At 40.9% G+C, this 21,807-nt stretch overlaps 2 protein-coding genes across 7 annotated transcripts in view; both read left to right on the top strand.

Moving 5' to 3' along the window:
• LOC113090925 (centrosomal protein of 97 kDa-like) overlaps positions 1–12,093 on the top strand; it is a 57,091-nt gene extending 44,998 nt beyond the window's left edge. Inside the window, exons 10-12 of one of the 4 annotated variants that reach the window (XM_026256575.1) lie at positions 7,763–7,857; positions 8,613–8,688; positions 11,063–12,093. Coding sequence is in view for 2 of the 4 variants with exons in the window: in XM_026256484.1 (XP_026112269.1) it covers positions 7,763–8,514 (752 nt within the window). In the remaining 2 variants the exon portion in view is untranslated. Of the gene's footprint in view, positions 1–7,762; positions 8,689–11,062 lie in introns of all 4 variants that reach the window. The other 3 variants (XM_026256497.1, XM_026256626.1, XM_026256484.1) reach the window with 3 other exon arrangements.
• A 1,259-nt stretch (positions 12,094–13,352) lies between these two features.
• LOC113090655 (NF-kappa-B inhibitor zeta-like) lies at positions 13,353–21,541 on the top strand. Of its 3 annotated transcripts, none has more exons than XM_026256326.1 (12): positions 13,353–13,609; positions 13,849–13,946; positions 14,074–14,107; positions 14,197–14,291; positions 14,781–15,142; positions 15,294–15,399; positions 15,564–15,710; positions 18,874–18,937; positions 19,051–19,220; positions 19,299–19,409; positions 19,495–19,662; positions 20,478–21,541. In XM_026256326.1, the coding sequence occupies exons 1-12, from the start codon at positions 13,414–13,416 to the stop codon at positions 20,520–20,522; spliced, it is 1,596 nt and encodes a 531-aa protein (XP_026112111.1). In that variant the 5' UTR covers positions 13,353–13,413; the 3' UTR covers positions 20,523–21,541. The 3 variants fall into 3 exon arrangements, with proteins under 3 accessions (XP_026112111.1, XP_026112159.1, XP_026112233.1); XM_026256448.1 differs by having other exon boundaries at positions 13,476–13,609; positions 13,834–13,946; XM_026256374.1 differs by lacking the exons at positions 14,074–14,107; positions 14,197–14,291.
• Positions 21,542–21,807: the final 266 nt, after the last annotated feature.

The raw sequence follows: 21,807 nt of genomic DNA, 5'->3' as shown, positions 1-21,807 counted from the left end.
ATTGCTTGGTAATTGGTCAACAAAGTATTGATAGTTGTGTAAATATTGTCATAATAACAGTTGTCTGTAGTTTTGGTTGATTATGTACATATCTATCAAAGTTATGACATTATCAAGACAAATTTGTTCTGACATAGTTTAACTCTAAGTTCTTGTCATATTTTATAACCATTTTAGAAGCAATATCAAATAAACTAATAACGTGAGAAATGTTCAAGGTGTCTGATTTGATTGTATATTACATTTTTACATTGAAGACTATCCAGTGCTATTTTACATTTAATTATTCGGTTTCTGTACCTTGACACCTACAAACTTGAAAAAAACTTAAACATTGTGTAAATAGCAAAAAGAAATAAAAATGAACGAACATATAAATTAAACAATTTCAAACAGGGCCCACTGGTACAACCTTCACTGGGTCCCCGCTGACCCCAGCTACGGCCCTGCCTGTGGGTGTTGAATACTGTGACCAAACACCAATAACACTTGTTATTTTGGAAAGTAATGCCATAAAATAATTGTTACTTTACAATGTAACTTTATAATGTTACAATTGTTAAAGGTCACGTTTTACGCACTTTTTTGAAGCTTTGATTGTGTTTACAATGAGCAATATAACATGTGTTCATGTTTCGCGTGTAAAAAAAACACCGTATTTTTCACACAATTCACCTATCTGTATACTGCTGTTTTCACTGTCACAAAAACGGGCTGATGTCTTCCTTGTTCTATGAAGCCTCTCCTTCAGAAATACGTAACGGGTTCTGATTGGGCCAGCGGTTCCTGTGTTGTGACGTGACAGCAGCTGAGAGCAGGCTGCCCTCCTGGTAATGCGATTGGGCTAGAACGCACGTGCTGGAGATGTATTTATAGTCACAGGAGGAGCGTTTTTACTGACGAGATGCGCATGAAAACCGCATTCGTTTTTTTGCACAGCCCTTACAAGTAGTTAACAAAGCTAAACAGCGTTGCCCTTTGTGTAATAAGTTACAGAAACTGTTAAACGCACCAACTTAAATAATAAAATACACTTACCGGTTGTGGTCCATAAACAACGCCTTCTCCAGACAAAGAGGGAAGTGCTCCATCTTTCAAGAATAATCTTTGTGCAAATCCAGCATTAAACTGATTGAGATTGAGAAAGTTGTCCTCAGCAAGCTGTCTTCACCAAAATGAGCTGCACATAGTTTTACATGTGAATTATAATTTTCGGGAACCGAGTTAAACATAAATTGTAATCATTAATCTCAAAGTACAGCGTTCCTGGGAAGCCCAAACAAAGATGATTGGACTCAGAGATGAAAAAAACAGCGTTTCAACAACACGGCGACAAACACAAACAGCTCTTCCTTCTTCTCCGTCGGAGCGCAACAAGACCACGCCCCCTGTTTGTGAATTCATGTGGGCGGTGGTTAGTCAAAAAAACTGTTTTAGTGACGTTATTACGGCAGGAACTAGAGGGATGTAGTCCAAACGCGTCGTTTTTTAGGCAAATTCTGTTAAATTAAATATCTCGCTTGGCATTGAACTTTGAGCTTTAGAATTTTACAGATATTATTTATACTCTAACAACAACATTACACACTAACTAAAGTTTAAAACATGGAATCACGAAGAAGGGGACCTTTAAGTGTTCCTGTGTTCTTAATACTCAAGAAATAGAAGGTGAAGACTTCAGTTTCTTAATCTTAAGAAATAATAGAATAACTCTTTAAATAATAAAGCGTGTTACTTTCAATGAAAGTCAATAATAAAAAAAGACATTTGAAAGGAATTTTAATGACTGAAGTTATTTATCGTATATCGTGTAGGTCATAAATTCAAATCCTAATGGTCATAAAAAGGTCTTAAAAAGTCTTAAATTTGACTTATTATACCCTGCAGAAACCCTGAAAAAAAAAACAGAACTAACAATTATTGCTAAATGTGTGACTGCATCATATAATAACTATTAATTACTAATATTGATAGTTCATCGTCTAGCTGACTACGTCTTGTATTATTATTATTATTTTTTTTTTTCTAAAATCCTGTCAAACGTGCACAAACTACTAGCTACTACTAAATACTGTAGAAACATAATTTTCTGTAAAGTTGCTTTGTAACGATTTGTATTGTAAAAAGCGCTATACAAATAAACTTGAATTGAATTGAATTGAAAAAGAATCATCTGTTTCCTGTGGTCTTGTCCTGGTGGTCGTCTGAGAAAAGGTCTTTACAGGGGATCTGTATTTAGGGCTCTAGTTGTCCTGGACTCCGCTGTCTTTCAGGGCTGTAGAGGTCCTTTCTACATAGGCGCCGATTCACCATCTGGTCTGGATACATACTGGATCCGGGTGACTGCAATGACCCTCGGATCTGGTGGCTACAGTGACCTCGGAATGAGAAAAAAACAGACTAATATTAGCGTACATGCCATTCTTCTAATGATGTAGCAAGCACATAGAGTGTTATGGGAAGTGTTCCCGGTTCCGGTTTACCTAATTAATGCAGCCTAAAAATGTAACGGATTTGGATATTAGAAGCATATTATTGTGTGTTGTGAGTTCGTGTGGGTAAGGAAGAGGACAAGGGGTCGGCTGGACTGCTGACGTATATTTATTAACATAAAATAAAACAAACGTTTTCTAACACCATATGGTGACTTCTATTTTGCTGCGTTCACTCGGTGCTTTCGCTTTCCGGCTTCCGGTTTCCGGTCTCGGCTTCCGTCAGCAGTCCCACTCTCTCTCACTTGCTTCCGTCTTTCCTGGCGTTTTATACCCTCTCCACGCCAATTACTAGAACAAGAAACAGGTGATAATAATTTCTGCCCAAACCACTCACTTACCGCTCGTCTCCTGATCCTCTCTCCCGCTGCAGACTTCGCTAAACCACGCCCCCCCCCGCCACATACCCCCCACCACCCGACTCAGGCTGGGGAGCCGTCCGGCCTGCAGACCACCCCCCCACACCCCCCCCCCTCGGTTCTGGAGAGGAAGTCAGCCACCGCCATCTGAACACCCGGCCTGTGGACCACCTTGAATTTAAAAAACTGAAGAGCTAGATACCAAGGAGTGATCCACGCGTTGGTATCCTTCATGCGGTGGAGCCACTGCAGCGGAGCCGATGGCCAGGCATTCTTTTTCAATGGTGCTGTACTTAGCCTCTCTCTTTGAGAGCTTGCGGCTAATGTACAGCACCGGCCGTTCCTCCCCCTCTATCTCCTGGGACAGGACAGCCCCCTGTCCGACGCGTCTGTCTGCAACAGAAAAGGGAGAGAAAAGTCAGGAGAGTGTAATAACGGCCTGCCACATAGAGCAGCCTTGACCTGGGTAAAAGCCTGCTGACACGGCTCCGTCCACTGGACCGTATCTGGCACCTCCTTTTTAGTGAGGTCAGTCAAGGGGCTGGTGAGGTCCGAATAATTAGGAATAAACCGCCTATAATATCCCGCCAGCCCCAAGAACTGCCTCACCTCCTTTTTGGTCTTGGGACGTGGGCAGGTCGCAATAGCGGCTGTCTTATCAATTTGGGGACGCACCTGTCAAGGCCCCAAGTGTAAGCCCAGATACCTTACTTCCACTCGCCCAATCGCACACTTATTTGGGTTGGCCGTGAGGCCCGCTCCTCTCAGCGACCTCAGAACAGCCCTCAGATGCTGCATATGCTGCTGCCAATCATTACTGAATATAATGATATCATCCAGGTAGGCAGCCGCATATGCAGCATGGGGCCGCAAGATTCTATCCATGAGGCGCTGAAAGGTTGCAGGCGCCCCGAACAAGCCAAAGGGAAGGGTAACAAATTGGTGTAAACCAAACGGTGTTGTGAAAGCTGTTTTTTCTCGGGATAATGGAGACAAGGGGATCTGCCAATAACCCTTCATTAAGTCCAATATTGAATAAAAGCGAGCCGTGCCTAACCGATCAAGCAACTCGTCAACCAGCGGCATTGGATACGCGTCGAACTTCGACACAGCATTCACCTTGCGATAATCCACACAGAACCAGACTAAGCTGTCCGTTTTCGGAACTAAAACTATCGGGCTCGCCCAGTTACTGTTGGATTCTTCTATTACCCCCATGTCAAGCATAGCGCCTAATTCAGCCTGAACTACTTTTTTCTTGTGCTCAGGTAAGCGATACGGCCGGCTGCGAACTACCACGCCCGGCTCGGTCTCAATATGCTGCTGAAAAAGGTTAGTACGGCCCGGTAGGGGCGAAAAGACATCGGCAAAATCTGCCTGTAACTTCGTTAAATCAGTGAGTTGGCACGGCGAGAGGTGATCTCCACCTGGAGCCAGGGCGAGGGATTGTGGTTTGAGAGTCGCCTCTGGTCCGAGATCATCCTCCCCCCCAATCACCGTTGCCAACATCACTGATTCCGCCTCATTCCATTTTTTCAGGAGATTGAGATGGTAAACCTGATGCGACCCGTTCCTATCGGACCGTATTACCTCATAATCGAGATCCCCGACTTGGCGTGCGACCTCAAACGGCCCCTGCCACTTAGCCAATAATTTAGAGCTCGACGTTGGGAGTAATACAAGTACTTTCTCTCCCGGTGAAAATTTGCGTTTCCTAGTTCCCCTGTTATACAGCCGACTCTGGCGGTCCTGGGCTTGCAATAAATTCTCCCTTGATAGCCGCCCCAATGTGTGGAGTTTTGTTCTCAAGTCCAGTACGTATTGAATTTCGTTTTTGCCCTGAGATGGTCCCTCCTCCCAAGTTTCTCTCAGAACGTCAAGCACCCCCCGGGGCTGGCGTCCATAGAGAAGCTCGAAGGGGGAAAACCCCGTGGAGGCTTGTGGGACCTCTCGCACAGCGAATAACAAGGGCTCTAGCCACCTATCCCAATTTTTGGCGTCTTCCTGAACGAACTTACGGATCATGGATTTAAGAGTGCGATTAAATCGTTCGACCAGGCCGTCCGTTTGTGGGTGATAGACGCTCGTTCGAATCGACTTAATGCCCAACAATCCGTATAGTTCGCGTAGCGTATGTGACATAAACGCCGTGCCTTGATCAGTAAGGATTTCTTTCGGAACCCCCACCCGGGAGATAAGACGAAACAGGGCATCCGCAACACTTTTAGCGGAAATGTTGCGGAGGCCCACTGCTTCAGGATATCGTGTTGCATAATCAACTATGACTAATGCAAAGCGATGTCCTCTTGTCGATCGCTCTAATGGCCCGATGAGGTCCATACCAATTCTTTCGAAGGGGGCCTGCATTAATGGGAGAGGGCACAACGGCGCTTTTGGGGCGGCCGGTGGGTTCACCAACTGACATTCTGGACAAGAGGCGCACCACCTGCGCACGTTGTCATGAATGCCCGGCCAGAAGAATCGGGTCATGAGGCGATTTAGTGAGGCTGCCTGTCCCAAATGGCCCGCCATAGGATTAGAATGAGCCGCATGGAAAAGCATTTCTCTGCGGCTCTTTGGAACTAACAACTGGGTTGTATTTACTTTTGTCTGAGCGTCTTGGGTCACTCGATACAACCGGTCTTTTAAAATGGCAAAATAGGGATAGGAGAGCGGAAGGGCCAGTCAGAGAGGCTGGCCATGTTTTAGTGTCTCATCCTGAGACTGCTCCAGGGGAAAGTCATCGTGCTCAGAGAGAGTTAGTCTCCCGATTCCGCTTGGTTGCCCTGAAGCCGGCCTCAGCGGTCCTGGCTCAGTTTCCCCCACCTGCACCCGCGCGGTCTCCTTCCGTGCCTTATTTCCCCAAGAGGCATCCGCACATAACGACCCCAATAAAACCGTAAACGCGGGCCAATTCGTCCCCAAAATTACTGGATGCCGGAGGTGGGGACTAACCGCCACCTCCACACTATGTTTTTGTCCCCGAAATTGAATCCAAATTGGGACGACCGGATATTCCACCACATCCCCGTGTACACACCGCACCTTAACCACGCGGCTTGTATCCAACGCCCCCGGTTGAACCAGGCTTTGATGGATTGAGGTTTGGTTGCATCCTGAATCCACCAAGGCCGGATATGTACCCCCCTTGATACTCACGGGTATTTGGTACTCGCCAGCCTGACCGGGGGTGGCCCGTGGGTCGTCCGGGACCCGGACCATTATCTCCACCTCCATCACTGGACACCTGTCCACGAAATGCTCCGGGTCCCCGCAACGCCAACAAGCCAGCCCAGACCTAGCCGCCGCCCCAATGGCAGGGAGTGGAGAGGGGAATTGGCGTGGAGAGAGCGGAGAGACGGAAGTACTGTCCCCTCCCGCAGCCCCGAGGCCCGCCCCCCTGGTCGTGGCCCTTGTATTCGCGAAGCGGCCTTGGTCCGTCCCGCTCCGCCCCCCGGGGCGGGACACGAGGAGGGCCAGGTGGACGGGACCTAGGGAGAGGGACAGGGCGAGAGAGAGAAGGGGGAGAGAGAGAAGGGGAGAGAGAGTTAGTAGGTGGGGGTGTGCCGACCCCTGGGCACGCCACCATGTGGTCCTCCGCCAGGTGGATGGCCGATTCCAGCGCGGGGCGGTGGCACTAGACCCACTCGGCCGTCTTCTTGGGGAGCCGAGTGATGAACTGCTCCAGCACCACCAGATCGACGACACGCTCCACGTCGCTTCCCTCGGCCAGTAGCCACTTGCGGCAGGAGTCCCGGAGCTGTTGGGCCAACGCGAAGGGTCGGCCGGCCACGCCCAAGTCCAGGGAGCGGAAGCGTTGCCGGTGTTGTTCGGGCGATCGGCCAACCCGCTGGAGGATGGCCCTCTTCAGGTCGTCGAAGACCAGGAGGTTCGCCACTGGAAGTTGTTGTGCGGCCACCTGGGCCTCGCCGGAGAGCAGGGGAATGAGGCGCACCGGCCAATGCTCACGGGGCCACCCGCAGACCTCGGCCGCCTTCTCAAAAAGTTCCAGGAAGGCCTCCGGATCATCCTGGGCCCCCATCTTGTGCAGTGGCAGGTGCATGGCGGGCGGCCCGGCGGCCTCAGCGCGAACCTCCCGATCGAACCAGCCCCGGAACCTCTCGCGGTCCTCCTGCTGGGCCTGGACGATGGCCTGGAACCGTCGCTCCTGATCGGTCCTCAGATCCAGCAGCGCCTGCTGTTGCTCGCGGTGGAGGACCACGAGGGAAGAGATAATGTCCGCAAGCGGCGTGGAGGACGGGCTTTGCATGGCGGCGGCGTGTGTTATATGTTAAAGAGATGGGTCTTTAATCTAGATTTAAACTGCAAGACTGTGTCTGCCTCCCAAACAATGTTAGGTAGGTTATTCCAGAGTTTAGGCGCCAAATAGAAAAAGGATCTGCTGCCCGCAGTTGATTTTGATATTCTAGGTATTATCAAATTGCCTGAGTTTTGAGAACGCAGTGGACGTGGAGGATTATAATGTAACCTGAGATAATTATAACTTAATATAAATAATTTGTGTATGTAATATTGTGTAATATTATAATAACTATTGTATTAACCTCTGAAATATGTACCTTTGTAATTATGTATGCACATTTTGAAAAAGAAATTCTGTTTATTATGCATAAATTAAATCCAATGAGAAACGTTATGCTCATTAGACAAATATGTAAAAAGGGTAAGTAAATATTTTTTCCCCCGGTTTTTTTTTTTTTTTTTGTCATTAGGTATATTTATTTATTTAATAAAAAAATTGTTTGTGAGGACTGAAATAAAATTTGTTGTTATTGAATGTACATAATTTTTTTAATGAATCAGGCACTAGTTCATCCTTAATGAATCTCCCCTTCTTTGTCTTTAATGTCAGTTTCTCCTGTAGTGATTCATTGTCTATTATGATTATAGATATGGATCCAGGAATTCAGGTAAACACGTGGACGGGCTCTGTGTCTCCACCCATGGTTGCTGCTGCCAGGCTTCCACCTGCTACTGAAGACATGGTAACTCTGGAGGATGTGTATACTGATGAGGAGAAGCTTCATTGTAGTCTGTTGTCCTCCGAGTCTGCTTTTCTCCTCTTTAACACTGCTGTTCATCCTGCTTCAGCTACTGACAGCGGTGAAGAAGAGTCTGATGATTCTCTGGCTCCTCCCACATCCACTCAGTACCACCCATCCAAGGAAGAGTCAGTAGATAGAGCTGTCATCACTCTGACATATGGATCAGATAATGTTGACAGAATTGACAGAATAATTGACAGAACTGCCTGCTCCGACATTAACAGGCAGCAGCATGCATTAAATGCTGATGCTGTGTTACACAACAGTACTGTAGAGGATTCCAATTGGACTGGGATACAGAAAGCTGCTGTGCTGCAGTGTGAAATAAAACGATGTGAACCACATGATGCAACTGTAAGGATTCAGTCTTGGTGGAGGGGACACAGGACACGGTACTGTCACCCACAAGCCAAAGAAGTGCGAGCTGAGATCCGCTTGCGTAGGATGCAGGATCACATTGTTCACTTGACCGTAGAACTGGTGAAACAATTCACTGTTCAATACCTCATGTTTGCCCATCATGTTATAAGGTGTAAAGGAAGGAAAGGGATTCAGTTTTATCTTAATGGTCCTGAATCATTCTGGTACATTTGTTAAACACTGTTTTCTGATTAGTTCAAACAATAAAACAACTTCAGCAATAACGTAAGCTTAAACTGTGTGAATCATTTTGCTGTAACTATTATGTATTGCAGAGTGCGCAAGCAACAAGAAGAAGATCAACTACAGAGACGTGTGCAAGAAGAAGCTGTGAAGTTCCTGTGGAAGCAGGTCAGTATGAAGATGACCATAATATATGGTCATGACTAATAACTACTAATGTTATCACTGTAAGGCCAATATTATCAAGGGTTCCTGGGGGTTTGGAAAAGTATGGAATTTGATTTAAGTATTTTCCAGGTCTGGAAAAGTCTGGAAAAAAGAAAGCAGAGTATATAAATATATTTTTGTTTCCAGACTTTTGCCTCCATTTTTTTTTTTTTTTAAATAATAGAAAATTCAGAATTCAGTGAAAATAAATGTATAGTACAAGAAGAGAGGTTTCATGGCAGCTGTTTAGTGCTTCCAAATATGACTGAATGAATTCAAAGTGCACTTATTCATTGTACAAAATGCAGGTTATAAGCATTTTGGGATTCTTCACACTATATTCTTAGCGCCCTATTACATAACTTCAAAATAAAATAAAAATATACAGACTTTTATATGTCCACAAGAAACCATTGAATTTAGCATATAGGACAATGCACACTGAGCCACCTATTATACCATCAGCCCGTTTTCAGGATGTGCCTTTAAATAGACCTAAGGTCTTGAAATATGACATGCTGCCCTAATAAAAGCCAATTCTTAAACAAGGTTTTTTCTATTTTTTATTTTTATTTATTTATTTATTTTTAAGTACATGTCTTTTTTTTATAGACTCTTGAACTTGGCAAATTGTATGCCATCATCCTTGATATTAGAGGTACTTCCGTAAGATAGGGCTGGGCGGTATATCAAGTTTGTACGATAAAACAATATTTTACTTATAAGCGATTCGATATGAGGCAATACCATTGATGTCAATATACAGTAGTTTGATACGAGCACATCTGAAAATAGAGAGGACACAGACTGAAATACTGTGGAGAAAGTGCATAATCCAGGTTGTTCTAAACAACAAGCTTCATATTAAGGCCTTTAAAAAGTGGTAAGATATAGTTTACAGTTTTGTTTGGATATTAGTTTAAGCGGCTCTGCCCGTCATATGCTCTGATAGAAAGGTTGCGTGTGCTGCTGACAGAGACACAGTTTTAATGTGTTTGAGATGTTCTGTTTAATGCATAACTTACATTTCACAGGTATATTCTCCATCTGTAAATGTTAGAAAGCCTTGGAAATATTTCCAAAAGTGCATGAGCCTTCTGCTTCGCGATTCTCTGCTAAACTGCACAAACTGCAGTGAACGAGAGCTGCTGCATGGGACAAAAAAGATGGAGCACAATTAAATAGGAGTGCAGTAATTCTAACAGATTTTTGTTTTTAGATTGCAATGTTAGAATGAAATGTGTTCTGTATGCTGATTGGCCAGCTATCCAGTGCGTTGTGATTGACTGAATACCTCAAGTGTGTGACGGAAATGTTACGCCCCTTAATATACTGTGATGCCATGTCCCGGAGCAATGAGAGACAAACAATAAAACCCATTTCAAAAAAGGCATTTGTTGCATCCAGTGGGGACATAATTGATTATAATGACTTGTACTGTCTTTTTCGCATTGCGTATTGCACTGCGTAATCAAAACCATCTCTGCATTTGTGATCTGAGAAACGTAAAACAACAAGCACTACTCTACACTGCTCAAAACTCACGTTTGAGTCATCAGTGGCAAATTATTTAAATATGAATCAGAAGTGCCAGACTGTCCTTGCAAAGTTGGAATTGCCTTACTTTATAGAAACAGACACTGGCATTGTAGGTTACTTTTACTGGAAACAGTCCTTGTCCTCCGTAAAATGCACTGTACACATCTGAATAATAGTTTTGCTTTCACCGCGAAGCACAACATTTGAGCAGTTATGCAGATCTTCCCACATCATGAAGTAGACGTGCCCCACCGTTAAAAAAAATAAATAAATTGAGCAGGTTAATTCTGTTCATAATTCTGTAAAGAGCGCTGTTAATTCATGTGCATCAATGCTATTGTCTTATTTATAGTAAGATGGCATTTATGTTATCTAAGAGGGCACGCTAAGCATTCCCATGCACATGTCAATAGTTTCTCAAGGGCACAAAAAAGGTTCTTGTGTGCATGTAAAAGTCTGTATTTTTTATTTGTTAATTTTTTTTTTTTTTTAGTGACTCTGTATGTTGTCACTTTGAGTAAATCAATGAAAAAACCCTGAGAAAATAAATATTTACAGACTGTACTGTATACCAAATATAAATCTGAAAATAATGCTCTATTAACCATTTATGTTAAATATGGACTGAAAATCTACTGAGAGGTTTGGAAATTTGAGTCTGGAAAAGTAAGGAATTTTAAAAAGGAAAATGTATAGAAACCCTGATTGTAAAATAAATGACAAATCACATAAGTGCCTATGAATCATCAAAATATACAATTTTCACTTTTGTCTTCGTGCTCTCTCTGTCAAACAGCTCCAGGTCATGCTGGAGTGGCAGTCGTCTATTAACGAGCAGCTCAATGTGGCAAAGAGTATTGCATTAGATCCCAGCATTCCTGCAGCAACTCCTATCCATACTGAAATCTCCATCCCTGAGTCTGGTTTTCATTCCCCTGGAGAGCTACAGGCAGCACTGGACAACAGCCTGAGCAGCACAGCCACGACTGGATCTCCAGAAACAGTGTGCTCTATTGGGCCTCTGATGGCAGCCATTGGGGACAGTCATTCTGGCAGTCTGTTAGAGCAGTATCTCTCATCTATTCAAGGACAGGACATGGAGGAGGAAGAGGATAAAGGACCGGGTGACAGAACATGAACACTTCAAGAGCCATCTGATTTCTCTCCTCATGGTAAAGACAAGCCATTGTCCTGCCCTTTTCCGACAGGCTAAAAGGTAGCAGAGAAGGTCTCATTGCCTGCTCTATCAGACTGATGTGTCCCAACCTTTCTTGAAGATCGTATTCTAACTTTTTTCACTGAACTTCAGTAGACACATAGACACACCTTTTATCTTCATATTACACATAATGTATGTTCTCAGCAGTCAGACACCTATTGAACAAGATATGATTAATTCAGTTTTTTTTTAAATGACTTGCGGCTGATGCCGCTTTTCTTTCTAACCATGAAGTACAGAATACATTTACACTGTTGGGAAATCAGTATACAGCTTTCTGTTAGAGTCGTTGAAGTATTTACATATTTACATACCCGGAGTGCCAAGGTCTTTCAGTGCACTTACCAGTTGACTTGTTTCCTTTTAAATGTACAACCTGGACACCACAACCAGAAGTAGCCTTGAACTGTAGAGAAGTATGCAGGTATGTGAAATAAATGTGAATTGACATGATAGTCTGCTCCAGTTTCAACCATTTGAAAGCTGAATAGCCTTTATTGTAAATTTTTATATGTGTATATCTGGATATTTACAGTATGTGCTGCAACAAGTGGTCAGTGTGGCATAAGTGTTTTATATATATATATATATATATATATATGTGTGTGTGTGTGTGTGTGTGTGTGTGTGTGTGTGTGTGTGTGTGTGTGTGTGTGTGTGTGTGTGTTATATATTTAAAAAATCTTTTTTGCAAATAAAGTTTTACTTTGACCATTGTGGTAATTTCCATCATTACTTTAGCACACAGTTAAAAGACATGTATTTATTTGTTTTCTGCACCAAAATTGAATGTTTTGATTATATTTTAATTGTTCACTTTAGAAGTAATTTTATAAAGTATGAAATGCTAACTTCATATTACTTTGTGAACCATGTTCATTAGAAAATTCTCAATGTTGTCATTTTTCAATGGTTCAAAAAAAAGCTATTGTATGAAATATTCACAATTTCGCTCATCAGTTTTACAGAATACACACTGTATAAAAAAAAAAAAAAATATATATATATATATATATATATATATATATATATATATATATATATATATATATATATATATATAAATATTGCTTCAGATTCTTTAACAGCACCCCATGGCACAATATGCAGAGCAGGGGGTCCCCAGAACCAGGATTAAGATCCACTTCTCTTATTAAGACAAGTACCTCAAGATGGAGCTCATTATCCAAGTTTACAATATAAACATACTTTTTTATCTAAAGACCAAATGAATCCTAATAATTTCATTTTAAGGCAAAAAAATAAAATAAAATAATAAATGCAATCAATTAAATGGCAGCTTGGTAGTGTTTTATTTTGAATGAATCCGGTCCGTTCAAGGCGGGGGCCCCTCACACGCAATATATATTTATATTAATATATATTAGATCTAAGCAAATTATTCTAACCTTAGTACGAAGTAAACAAATATAGGCTACATATAACCTGTTGATATTCAACGTGGCATAACACCGCATCTTATAACACCGTATATATATATATATATATACACTATAAAATATTTTATCAATATTTATTATAATAATGATAATATTTTATCCGTTTACCTCTAAACGGTTCTAAATGAGATTACGTTACTCGCACAAATACCATCTCACAGATGAAATGTCAACATTAAACACTTTAAATTGTTTTAATTTTACATTTTTACTTAATGCCACCTAGAGAATCAAACATACAATTGGGAAATATATTCCATAGAGTAACGTTTTCTTTTTTTATGTACTCAAATATAAATTTTATCTTTAATACCTTATTGACGTCTGTACGTTTAATTATAGCTCTTTTGTTTGAAGGAGTGCCCTGACATCACGAATCACGTCACTCGCAAATAAGTTTTGAGTCAGTCAACGTTGCGTCGCGTCATTCAGAGCAAACGCTCGTACGCGAGTCACAGCAAGAAAAAAATGATCATTGATAGAGTTTCTGAGGGCTACTCGGGTCTTCTGGACCGGGACAGCGATGTTATGACAAGTCCGGTCCACCTGTTGTCGTTCTACGGATATTCATCTCCATCAGAACCGAATCTGTCGGTCGGATCTCCGAGCTCTGATTCGGAACAGAGCTGGAGCAATGCGGGTAGCCCCCAAAACAGCGTCAACGGTAGGAAGAAAAAGAATAATTATGAGACTATTTTATTTATTAACCAAACTGAATTGGTGTATTTACTTTGACCGTATAAAGAAAAAAACAATGTTAATGAATAAAATCTATGGTGTTGGATAGACGGGCAAAAGACACACGACGTGTGTAATCATTTGATAATGTTTTCAGTAGGTTTCAGAGGACCGTAATTAAACTAATTAAAATGACTAACGTTTAATTAGTATTTCCCTTCTAAGTGGAAGAACACAGCGCGCGGAAACTGAGTCGGTATCAAGGTGTGCGCGTCAAGAACACTGTCAAAGAGCTGATCATGCAGAAACGCCAAGAGATTCAGGTACATATAATATTACATTATGTTGTATTTCATAATGGGCTATGTCACACATGACTTGCTCCATCAGATTTTAATGAATCCACAATTCTGTATTTCTTATTATATTACATTATGTAAATCTCCACAGGCTCAGCAATGTCAAATTGAAACTGAATGTCCAGGTAAATACATGTATGCAGTTATGATTTGTATATAGTAACAGGGAGATGGCAAAAGTTACTGGGGAAAAAAAAGTTCTGTTTCATTACAGCCATAACGCATGTGCTGCAGAGAACAAAGAGGGAAGTGGAGAATGTCTCTCTCTCTACTGTGAAACGACCGCGAGTCACAGACGCAAACGTCCTAGTATGTTTTGCTCTTCATTTGTCTGATGATTTTTATATCATTGTTTCCCACTCACTAGAGTTTCACTGGTTTCTGAGGTATTTCAAAACAGTGAGATCTTCTAGAATTCTATTTGAAAAGACTTGTGGGGATTTGTTTTTCTATGCTGTACAGTTTAATAAGAATCATGGCATTTCTCAACACCAGTTCTTGAGATCCACCTCTCAGAATGTTTTAGAGGAGTTGAGAAACACTGGGGTAGAGCGAAGGTGATTCTAGACTTTCTCAAATCAGAAGAGATAATCTGTTGACCAAACTTACAGTCTTGTGAGGTTCTGAACTTTCTAAAGCTACAGTCGGTCCTGAGACTCTTCATGTTATGTTTTGTTGCTATTGTGCTGGGGTTTGATATAGAGTTTCCTGCTCAAATCTGCATAGAGCTTCATAACCCTTTTTCAAGAGCTGTTCAGAATACACAATACCAAGTTTTAAACCACTTGTCTCTCCTAGTCTCTGTGTGACCAAGGTGAGAACATGTTTTGTGACACTGAGATGTTGGAGGATATTGGTGACGTCCTGTCCAAAGAGCGGCTCTCCATTGAATCTGTGACAGTGAGAGGATGCCCAGTGCCGGTGTGTTGTCCACCTCAAGATTTGTACACTGATGCTGAAAGCCCCATTTACACAGTCTGCCATCTGTTGCCGTCCATGGAGAACATGTATACTTACTCCATCCCATCATGCGCGCCCAACCTCAATATGACTGCTGCACCCCCAGTGTCCTTTTTTGAATGGCAGATAAAGCACGAGGAGGAGAAACTGGCTGCTTTGAGCTATGTGGATCTCACCACTAGAGATGGGGATGGAGACACGTGAGTACACTTTCATACATTTTTTTACATAATAATCTTCAAATCTCAACTGTCTATGGATTGATTCACAAATGGCAAAACTCAGTTAGGCTATTCTATTGGTTCTTGAGAGGAACATAGCATTAATCATTGATGGTTGACTGATTCTCAGGTTCTTGCACATCGCGGTGGCCCAAGGCAGAAGAGCTCTGGCGTATGTCCTTGGCAGGAAAATGGCTGCCATCGGCATGCTGGATATAAAAGAACACAACAACCAGGTATAGCCAAAAAAAAACGTTCCCGTTTGACCAGTGGGTCAAAGCAAACCTTTAAATCTTGCTGATTTTCGAACACTGAAATGAACACACCTGTGCACACTCCGTCATTAACATAAACAGAAAAATGCGATTACTCATTTGACCTCATACTTCCTCCACTCAAGAGTGCCTTCCAAGTCAGTGTTGCTGCAGATCAACACCTGATTGCACAAGACCTGCTTTTACTAGGAGCTGAAATCAACACCATGGACTGTTGGGGCCGATCCCCATTACACGTGTGTGCCGAGAAGGGCCACACCTCGACAATGCAGGTACCATTTCCTGTTTACTCCCTTTCCCTGAATGGATTTCATTGGTTTCCTCCCTTGTTGTTGGATTTGTATGTTATGTGTTGTTGTCAGTCGATCACATTGAAAGGCCCTTTTCAATATCATTTCACATCTTGAGGTGTTTTCACACTCACTGGAACCTCAACCACTAGATTTTCATATTTTTAACTCTGAACAGGGTCTCTGCGGGTCCTTAAAAAGACTTAAATTTAGTTCTATAAAATTTAAGGCCATAAAAAGTCTTAAATGGTACAAGAAAGTTATGATTTCAAGAGGTCTTAAATTACGCGACGGAAAGAATAATTCTCACCTGAAAAAATACTATAGTAATTTATAGTAAATAGTATAGTGTTTTTGAACAATGCTATAGTAAAGTACTTGAATTAATTTGTTGTGGTAATTCTATAGTTGCTGTGATATAACAACCATTCTAATATAAACAAATTACCTTTCTACAACTACAGTATAGGGTATAATATACTTAAATACTCTGTTTACTGTAGTAAAAACTAAAGTATATCACAGTATTACGGTTTATCAGTTCACCATTCTGAAAATCATCTCAATATACATTTAAATTAAATTAAATTAAATTGTGTTACTTAATGAAAATAATGATTGATATTAATAGTTTGAATTAATATAATAATTTATACATTGGACTCATCCATTTTCTTAATAATGGTTTAAAAGCTGAAATGTGATTATAATTTTATAAAACATTTTGTTTTTGTTAAAAACCTGTATCTGAACTGTAAATTTAATGATTAATATGTTACCATAGATATTGCCCTACCCCACTCATATGCTATTCATTTTATGCAGATCTTAAAAGTCTTAAATTTGAGCTTCAGATAGCCTGTTTGAAGAAGCTCCTGCACCTCACTCACTTCAGACATTCCTATTTGTTTGATTAGACATTGTGTGCAAAACATTTAATTCATGATATCCAACAATTTGATAAGTCTTTTTCTCTACTGCCACTATTTTTAAACTACCATCTGTCTAAATCAGTGCACGTGATCTCTGTACAACAGCTACTAATAAAACTAATAAACCTGTGTATTCAGCATGATAACAGCAACGAGACTCACTGCAGGAGATCTGAAGTCTACACTTAAAAATCAGACTTAAACAGACTGGATATGACCCACGATATGACCCAGGAAAAAAAAGTGCATGGATTCTGATATTGTCAGATCGGTTTCAGGCCTCATTCATATGTGGAAATAGATATGAATTGCATACATGCATTTTTGTCTGCCAGATAAGTGGACAGATCAGATATTCCCGTCAATGCGAGTAGTTCATCACTGAAAAAGCAATGGTGGTCATTGATGTCGACTCATGTGAATGCTCATCCAGGTCAGTACGCAGTATTGATGTTTTCCTATGGAACTGGGCTATTTTTACACTGTTACCCACTGTTGGGAACATTACTTTAAAAAAGTAATTAGTTATAGTTACTCACTACTTGTTCAAGAAAGTAACTGAGTTAGTAACTGAATTACTCTATCATCAAAGTAACTCGTTACCTGGGAAAGTAACCATTTGCGTTACTGTATTAAAAAAAAAAAAAGTTGCTATATGTCAAACAATGTTTTTTTTTTTTTTTTTTTGAGCAGTTTTCACAAGTCAGTTGAAATGAGTAGAGCAGACAGGTGTTCATACATAACTTTCGATATTTATTGCACGTCAACAGACAGCAAGATTTTTATCCTGTACTTCAAGTATTATCTTTGTAAGAAAAGTGTTTTTGGCCACTAGCTTTGTAGATGCGTGTCACACATTACATGTACACATTACATGCACGTTCTTGCCTTTGACCGCAATGAATTTGAAGTAGTGCTTATATCTCCACCTTGAAAATGCCAATTTTTCATCGGATTACTCGCCATTTCTGCTGCTGCTGCTAATCTCTGTTTAGCTGTTGCATCGCGTGTGTTTGTGTGTGTGTGTTTGGCGCCGCTGGCGCGTGTGCTGTAGGGGTGGGCGGATCGATCTAAATATCGATAGTATCGATACCAACACTGGTATTGGTATCGGATCGATACAATTGTAATTTAATCAATATTTTAATTTAAATATCTCTCATCTACGTTCATTATACTTTGCTCGTGTCTTCTACCTCTACAATCCTGAGCATCTGTGTAAAAAAACGGTCTCTGATTGGCATGAAACATGACTCTGCCTTAGCCAATTATAATCGCTTATCTCGTTATTAACCCACCTCCTCACTCGCTGTGTGAGCCAGGGCTGCGTTCGGATTGCATAGTTTATTAAATCAATGCATAGTAACGCACCGCATTTAACGTCCAGTAATGTAAACGGCGTTATAACGACGGGAAAAGTAATTAGTTAGATTACCCTGTTACTGAAAAAATAACGTCGTTACCTAACGCAGTTCTTTTAAAAGGCGTTATTCCAAACACTGCGTTACCACAGGTTGTTACAGTGATCTGTCCCAATTTTGATGGTGGGGGGAGTCAGGCTGGAGGGGAGGACTGTGTAAAAACGTGATTGGACGAGTTTTGAATAGCAGTTGGGCTTGTTTTGTTTTGTAGACTTGGTTCATCTTTAAAAGAAGATGTAAGCTGGTCATCACCAAAAAAAAATATACACAGTTGTTGAATAACTAGTTGACTATTCATCAACCATAGCCCATCCCTGAAGTCATTAAGTTTATGTACAGTACAGTATTTCCTTGTTAACCTGGGCATGCATCTGTTAGCCACTGTTTTTCCTCTCATCATTTTCTCATCATCTATCAACAGTCCATGTCTATCATTTAATCAAATGCTCCATGTTTATTTAACCATCCGTTCACTGACTTCCTCATAACATGCTTGACTAATATGCATTTCCTCAAAAAAGAGGCACGCAACACAGGCAAAAAAATTCCCTTAACTGGCTGCACAAAACAACATCCTTTTATAAGACTGGAAAACAAAATGCCTGTGTTTCTGTCAGCCACTAACTGTTGACAGATCATGGCACGTAACCATCTCTGCAATCGTTAACGCTACCACTCTCATGCAGAATCCCTCCCTTCTCCCAGAATTCCACAGTGTGGTACATGTTGAGATCTGTTTTCTTGTAGATCTTTCTTGGGCTTGTAAGTACCGAACTCATTGTTTTCCTTCAGGCCATCCAGAATTCCATGCAGACTAGTGGGCGACAAGTCAACCTGGAGGTGGTCAACTATGATGGTCAGTGTCTTGTAGAAACAAGATAATTTGTCCTAATTAAGGAAGTATTTTATTAAATAAATACATCAACAGTTGATGTTACAGCACATTCAAAAACATGCGTGTGTTTGTAGGACTTACGCCTCTCCATGTTGCAGTCCTGTCCCACAATGCTGTAGTGCAGGAGCTGTGCTGTCACGAGACGCCCCCCTCTGCTCAGAATCTGGCTCTGCTGCAGAAGAGGAAGCTACTTGGGGATTGTATCAGCACTTTGTTGCTCATGGGTGCATCGCTGGAAACGAAGGTGAACATGGTTCTGTTGCCACTTAAGGTGTCATTGTGTCTGTTGTTCTAGACTACATAATGACCTTGTTTCAAACAGGACCGCAAAAGTGGCCGCACCGCTCTGCATATGGCTGCTGAAGAGGCTAACATTGAGCTTCTGCGCCTTTTTCTGGATCAGACCAACTCCTTCTCTATCATAAACGTAAAGGTTAGTGAGCAGTGTTGTGTGGCACGCTGACCTGATGGAAGTCAGCCCTAGGGCTTGATATGACCTCTCACTGTGTGATTGACAGGCATTCAGTGGAAACACAGCGCTGCACATGGCCAGCGCTCTACAAGGCCGCCAGGCTCAAGTAGACGCGGTTCGATTACTGCTGAGAAGAGGAGCCGATCCCAGTGCCAAGAACCTGGAGAATGAGCAACCGGCCCAGCTAGTGCCCGACGGTCCGCTGGGTGACCAGGTAAGAGAACTCCAGCTAGTTTGATCTCTACACTAGAGAAGGGCATTTGTCATGTCTTCCTTTTTGAGAACTGGAAAGCTAAGTAAAGCGATTAATTTATTAACTGAGGGGACGGGGCTATGGATTTCATGGAGTAAATAATTATGAGACACTTTTAATGAAAACTTTTATAACATTTTTGATGAGAATATGATGGAGGATAAAACAAAATATGCTAGTTATTAAAAATGCATCCATATTTTTTATTTTATTTTTGAAAGATTGCGATTGAAAGCATATGAAACACATGTCAGTAATGTTTGGCATTGTCGTTTGAACTGTGAGAACTGAAGCTGAAGTGAATGTGAACTTTGGTAAACTGAGTCGCTTTTTTAGCTTGTTAATTTCCTGATCGAAATCCTTCTTATATGATATTAATCAGATAAATACACAACATAAATGTAAAACTGCAACTTTCAGTAAGTCCATTTATACAAAATGGAATACACAAGTAAACTTTTAAACTTTTTTTATGTGTAACTCCTATTGTGCATGTACTCTCATGGCTGCATATTAGTTCCTAAGACCTGCTTTTGAATAGTCATGCAGTGTTAATTTATTAATTATTAATTATTTATTAATTTAATTTCATGTTAATTTTTTTTTTAATTTAAATTTTTAATTTAAATTTAGTGTTAAACAAGAGAGGGCAAGACTGGAGTAACGTTAAGGAAACCAATTTGAACAGTTTACGCAAAGAGCCTCAGGCTCTCTGCATGACTCACTGATCCCATAGATATTTCCAGTGATCCTTTTTTTCTCTGTAATTTCCACAGGTGCGTCGGATCCTGAGAGGTAAAGGAGCACAGTCCCGGTCATGAGCGACCATCCCATTCTTCCCTTCAGAATCGCTGTCAGTCAGGCAGTCCGGTCTGTGTACAGATTCATTTGCCACTTCAGGCAGATGTTGGTTGTTTCTGTGAAACAGTTTTATCATTGTTCACTACTGAGTAGTAGACGGTACAGGAAAGTGAGAGCAACAGTTCAGAGAAGCTACCTGATATTAGAAGAGGAATCCAGTGTTATGAGGAACTTCAAGAAGGAGTATTCAGAAAGTAATAATAAATGAAAGCTAGAGCGTTAAAGAGAAAGAAAATTAAGTCTTACTGTCATCCAGATTCACTGGATTGAACAGTGATTCATCTCTTGTTCCGTAGCAGATCTGAAGTGTTGCATTTGGCTGTGGTGTGTAAAAGGTTGTAAACTATAATCTCTAAACAATGTAACTACATCCGTATTGTTGTTATTATTATTATTATTATTATTACTCTTATGTGTATTTTGTCAGAAGGTTTGCAAGTTAAACATTATGAACAGACTTTAACTGAGATTGTAATCAGTAACTTTAAACCTGTTACACCAGAACGTTCATGTTTGTTGGCTTAAGGCGTGTTTCAGCACGTTATTTTGGGACTTTCTTCCATCAATAATTAACTTTTTGTGCTGGCATGTGACTCTAGAAGTCATCTAATTATCTTGAATTATTATTCCGATTTTTATTATTATTTTTTTATTGTAACTGCTCTTCTCAGAATCAACACTAAAACCCACATAAAAATAGGGTTAAAGGTGATTATTTATGAAGACATAGAGATTATTTTAGTGCATTTTAACTGCTCATATTAAACAAATCTGCATGATATTGCTGATGTATATGTCTTTGTGGTGATGGGATAAGTATACTGTATATTGTTATTTTGTGTATATATTATATAATTCTGCATTATTTTTCCATTGTGCTTCATTAGTGTTTTAGTGTTTCCTTTGCAGTTCACTTGATATTCTGTGAGTTTGAATAACCAGCTGTAATTCAGTCTCAAATAAAGTTTCCTTGTTCGTGTCTGCTGTTCTCATGAGAATTTCAGTCATGCCAGGAGGATGAAACAGAGCTAGAATCGTATTTCGGAATAGTGTCAAAATAAGAGAAGAAAACTAATCCAAGACCAGGAAATATCACACTGTTCAGAACAAGTGTACATCGAAGTACAACTTACAGGAACTAATGGAAAAGACCAGAAGATTGCAATAACAACAGCAGAGAAGTTGCAATAACAACAACAGAGTCTTTACTCATTTTCAAAAGAACATCTAAAGACTCATCTTTTT

The sequence above is a fragment of the Carassius auratus genome, chromosome 1 (genome assembly GCF_003368295.1).
Source record: "Carassius auratus strain Wakin chromosome 1, ASM336829v1, whole genome shotgun sequence".
Lineage (NCBI taxonomy): Eukaryota > Metazoa > Chordata > Actinopteri > Cypriniformes > Cyprinidae > Carassius > Carassius auratus.
Note: the sequence above shows the minus strand (reverse complement) of the source record. Positions and strands in the feature narration are given on the sequence as shown.